General features: G+C 40.7%; 1 protein-coding gene across 1 annotated transcript; it reads right to left on the reverse strand.

Moving 5' to 3' along the window:
* Positions 1–59: 59 nt before the first annotated feature.
* Positions 60–5,759, reverse strand: LOC122190881 (histamine H3 receptor-like; the record flags this gene model as incomplete). Its single annotated transcript, XM_042891014.1, has 3 exons — positions 5,542–5,759; positions 3,277–3,443; positions 60–351 (listed from the first exon to the last, which is right to left on the reverse strand). Coding segments are annotated over exons 1-3 (676 nt in total), but the record flags the coding sequence as incomplete, so codon positions are not given.
* Positions 5,760–5,765: the final 6 nt, after the last annotated feature.

The following is a 5,765-nucleotide window of genomic DNA, read 5'->3' on the forward strand; positions in this document are numbered from 1 at the left end:
TCCTCGCCTCAGCAAAAAACAAAACCTCCAGGACACACTGCTGCTCCCTGGAGACTCACAGTATTGAACGCTGCCGCGCCGCTGGCGTCTCTGGATGTTGTGGAAGATGCTCACGTTGAAGTAGGTGACAGAGATCAGGGGCACAAAGAACTCCAGGGTGGATGCACACAGGAGGAAGTACCAGTTGTTGAAGAACTCGGCATAGCAATGCCCTTCCTCTACCATGCTGCAGCCAGACACGTACTCCCAAAGGAGAACTGCCGGAGAGTAGAGCAGGAAAGCAAGAATCCAGATGGCCACCATCTTGACAACAGGGTTGGACATCATTCCCTGCTGGGCTCTGTAAGATACCTGTGAGAAAAGGACTTGTCACTTATTAAGGTAACTTGTTGGCACAAAATAATATTGGAAAAAAAAAAAAAAAAAAAGTAATCAAGCCAAATACAGTATTTGTTCTTCAGATTCCTTGATGCTTAGAGCAACCTCTCTTTTCCAAGGCCCCAAAAATTGCTGTTAAGCTTGCTCATCAAATACTGTAGTTCCGCAATTTATTTTAATACATCAGGATTGGAGATGTGTAGAAGTTATGATGCCCTAGCTACTGCCCTCGGTGTAAAAGAGCATGGCTTCGTTTCATCATGATCACAGCAGGGTAGAAATGAGGAATCACTTTATGATTCATCAAATTCTCATGCTTGTAGGATAGTGAAAGCAGCTGCGGCTGCGCAGGCAAAAGCACAACTTTTCTGTATTAGACAGGTTGCTATGAAAAACTGCAAATACCAGACGATATAATTATTTCCTCTTGCCATAAAAGAAAAATCTATCCCCAACACATGCTTTAACATGTCTTCTTATTGAAACATTCCATTTCAACACTCACTTTACCTTGTAAACATCTTGTTGCATTGCTACAAAAGTTGATGTTTTGATGTCTACTCAGACTGCATTGATTTACCTTACAATCTATCTGTAAAAATCTATCTTTAAAAAAATGTTAGGAGTTAAAATTGTAGCATTCAAAGTTAAGAACTATCAACATTAAACCTGTCCTTGTAACATTTCAGACAAACATTCTTGCTCTTGGAACTCAACCTTTCGACTCTCAAGATTATCAGCCAATGAGAAGCTGGACAACTGTATATAAGACATACTGTTAGACATTTGTCATCCCAGGCTTTACTGAGATTCAGAACTATCTTCCTCATCAACTTCCTATAGCACCTGCACATCATAAAAACATTCATGAATGTTGTCTTCATTAATTTTCATATTAGGCATGAGGAACATCATTGTCCAAATTTTATCAGTGAGTAGCAGAGTGATGGCACATTTTTACAGGCATTATTTCAGAATCTCAGTTTTAAACCTCTGGGCCTGATATTTCAGGCTTCCTTACGCCCTAAAGCACCAGTTCAGAGCACAGCTCCAATTCACTTCATCCGCAGTAGCAAATTTGCAGCCCTCTGCAAGACCACAGGCATCCCAGTTTAGTAGGCAGATAACAGGAAGCTCAGCGTAACGTCACAAAAACTGAGTGAAATGACTGGATCTGACCACATGTCAGCAGCAGAGGTGGATCCTGAGCTGATGAGGAAGCACGACCTCTTTTGAACAAAAGGTTACACACTCTTGGACTCACTCCATTCTAATTCCCCAGAGGAGAAAAACAGAAGGTGATTATATATGCAAAGAGCATCAACAGTGCCTAAGATCATGGGGTCTGGCTGAGTTGCAGAAGACTTTATAATTTACTTTTTTCACATTCTGAGCTCTGCAACTTCATTAATATATTTTAATACTGCAATTTGTTAAATACAGGGATTTTCATGTTTTTTTTCTTAAAGGAAAAACAAACAACAAATACCAACCAACCCTAAAACCAGAACACCAAAGAAGAGATACAAAGCTGTATCAGCACTTCCCAAACAAGAACCAACTGATCTTATGCACAGCTCATGTCACTCTAGCTAACAGACTCATCAAAAGTGAAGGATATTGGTTGTCTTCCATCTGAACACAATACCAAGAGCTCAAAAATGATGAAAATTAATTTTTAGTAGATATCTTCTGAAGAGGAATGATAGTACTCAAGGAACACCTCTCCCCTCTGCACATTTTGTTCCCTTCTTTCCGCTTAGAAGGATTTATTTCCATACAGCTGCTGGTTGGCAGCATATGTCAGTCTCTTTTGGCGGTAACACAGATCATCATCTGTTCTCCAGTCAGTCCATCCTATGTCTCTCTCCATATCCCCCTCTCCAAAAAAATCATAAAATCATTAGGGTTGGAAAAGGCCACTGAGACCATCTAGTCCAACCATCAGCCCATCCCCACCATCCCCACTAAACCGTGTCCCTTAGTGTCACATCCATACAGTTTTTGACCATCTCCAGTGACTGTGAATCCACCACCTCCCTGGACAGCCTGTACCACTGCCTCACTGCACTTTCAGGTAGGCAATTTTTTCCAATATCAAACCTGAACCGCCCCTGGCACAACTTAAGGCCATCATCTCTAGTTCTATCACTGTTACCTATGAGAAGATGCTGACCCCCACCACACCAGTCTCCTGTCAGAGAGTTGTAGAGAGTGATAATGGCTTGAGAGCAGCCTTGAGGAGAAGCATTTGGGGGTGTCAGTTGATGAAAGATTCAACATGAACCAACAGTGTGTGATTGCAGCCCAGAAGGTCAAGCATTGCACCAAGAGAAGCATGACTGGCAGGTCGAGGGAGGTGATTCTGCCCGCGCTTGACTCAATCCAGATTTCTTTTTTTGACCATTCTTTAATGGCTAAAGTCCAGGTCCTCCACACTCCCACATCCTCTGTAGAGTAACAAAATAATTTCTAGTCATGCAAAAGAAGGGAAATACTAAAATTATGAGAAAGACTTTATCTTTTCTCTAAATCCCAATGCCATAGCGCCTATAGCCAGGAAACGTGTAGAAAAACTCTTTTTTTCCAGTGTAGTTCACTGAAGAGTATCTGACAGAAAAAAATCTTCAGACGATTTAGTTGCTTATGTCTTCCTAATCTCTATGAAGTCTTTGCAAACTCTGCATACTTGGGAAAATTTCCAGAGGCGAGGAAAAGGATATCCAGGGTGACCTTTCTGCCATAGTTTCTCACCTATTACAATATACTGAAGCATCAGATTTTCTCCAGTACAGTAATAGTGCAACAATAAAGGCTGGCTTAGTTTCTGGGGTATTTGCAAATACTGAGTTTTACAAAAATCTCAAAATACATTAAAAAAATGAGAAATGTTCTTACCGCTTTTGTAACTGACAGGAAACGGTCATAGCTGATAAGGACAATGTTAAACACTGAAGCTGAACACACAAGGTAGTCCATAAGCAGCCAGAGCTTGCATAGGCCTTTTCCCAGGTGCCAGGTCCCTGTCAGGGCATAAGGGATGTATAGTGGCATGCAGAAGACACCTATGGAAATAAACAAATTGCATATCAGACAGCACCCCAGTCAGTGCTATGCAAGCACAGAAACATTTCCATGGTGTCTGACAAAAAAAAAGTGATGCTGACTGAAATTACCAGGTGGAAGGCCCTGCATTCTCATGCAACCAATGAACACTTCACCACATTCCAGGCACCAGTGACATTCCTGTTTTAAGATATTTAGATCATTTTAGATTTAGTTCTTAATACACTACACGGCTGTAAAAGGTACCAAAGAGATTTTTGTAAGATTTTTAGGTAAATAGGAACTCTCAATTCCTCTTGTTCTCCCTCTCTACTGTGAATCAAGAGATCTCTGTATGCTAGTTATAGGGCCATAAGCAAAGATATGAAGCAGAAGTTGTTGAAGATCAAAAGACAGATTGTATGTGTTAGAAGAAAAAAAGAAAGGACTCTGCAAGAACAAAAATACATTCTTTTAGCAGTTAGAAATTTAAGATGATCTAGGCATATCCCAACTCTAAATTGTGTAGCTACAGAACTGAACTACAGATCAGTTTGATGCTTAAGTATGCAAAGCTTTTCATCAAATTCAGACTGGAAAACTAGACAAGTTCATCAAGAAAATGTGTGGAAATCAGATAATGCCAGGTAAACCATACTTCTTTCCTTGGCAGAGGCTATTTCATACTTCTCAGCTAGATGCCAGTACTTGTTCAGTGTGGTGCAAGACTGGGAGCAGGACAACAGGACACCATTGACTGGTTTTATAGTCACTGCTGTTTTTTCCTCTTGTCAACCATAAGGAGCCCCATCTTGCAGTGGGGGAACTGCTGCCATTGACAAGGGCTCAGGGAGAAAGGCTCAGGATCTTCTGCCTGGCAGAAGAGGAATTGAGAGCCACAGAGACAGGAATCCCAGCAAAGGACATGATAGGCTCAAGCTGACGTTTGCAGGACTCCCTTAGCCCTGCAGTTTGGTTCAGCTACAATGAGGTGTTATGACTCAGCAGCACCTATCCAGGTGATAAGACTGCTGAAGTTTCCGTACAAAGCCTAGTGCTGTTTGAGAGTGAGACCAACAGGTGATAACGGGGTGCCTCAAGGATCCTTGAGGTACACCTGTACAGCAGGCAACAAGAGCTCTGCAGCACAATAAGGCAGTTAGAAGCTGGAAGAAGTCATCATCTTTACATGGGAAGGATTCCAAACATTATACAGAATAAAAACAGCCTCAGATTTTGTTGTGATATGACAAGTCAGAATACAGACTTCATGCAACAGCCACTTGTATCCATAACCATTCATTTACATATACATTTATTGCCAGGGACATTTAACAGTTCAGATAATTTCAATACATCAGTCCTCAATTGCACATTACACTAGCTTTTTAACTATAATTTTTTTCCCCTAAGTTTCACAATAAACTGTGTTCCTGCCTATATAGATATATAATAAGCATCTTGATTTGCTGTTTTTGTTTATTGATACAAACACATTTTTAAGAAATTTCTTAAGACTCTAGATAGTCCAATGTTCAGCAAAATATTTAAAAATATTATCAATCACTATTTAGTTGCAAACCTTAAGTAATTATCTGATTATTATGCTACAGTATACTGAAATAGAATATATTGACAACATATGCAAGATGCCCCAGATAATGTATACGGTGTGTGGTTTGATTATTTAGTCTTCAGTTGACTCATTACAGGCAACTCCCATTTTTTATTATTCCCTATTGCTTCACATATACTAGTGCTTGGGCTTTTTTTTTTTTTTTTTTTTAACTAAAACAACATTAAACATCTATTTACATAGATCAACTCTATCCCAGCCAAAAGCAGCTCCGACCCATTCCCTATAATATATTTCTGTAAATAAGGAACATTCCAAGTATTTCTATGAAAAATGATACATTATGTATCTCATTATGATGTATTTTGAGACACAATAAGCTGCTGAAACACTTAACACAGTTGTCATCATCACTTACCCTTCCCCATGCCAAACAGCTGGGAAATATTTCTCCAAGAAGAAACCACCCACCTACAGAAGACACCCTGCTCCCCCTAAGAGTATTGGAAAGCAAACGTTGCATGCTTCCCACTGCAACTTACCCACTGCAAAGTCAGAAATGGCAAGGTTGAGAAAGAAATAGTTACTCCGATGCCTGAGATTTCTGTCCAAGATGAAAGCCAGGATCACCAGGACATTTCCGAGGATCGTGACCAGAGCCAGCAGCACCATGAGCAGAGCCAGGAGCACCAACACACCCAGGGAAAACTGAGGGGTCGATGGCTGTGGGGACAGCGTCCCGTTACAGGGTCCCATCATGCATGGA

This window comes from Lagopus leucura, unplaced genomic scaffold, assembly GCF_019238085.1.
Source record: "Lagopus leucura isolate 7727_CA_CO unplaced genomic scaffold, USGS_WTPT01 39282-0_obj-0_obj, whole genome shotgun sequence".
NCBI lineage: Eukaryota > Metazoa > Chordata > Aves > Galliformes > Phasianidae > Lagopus > Lagopus leucura.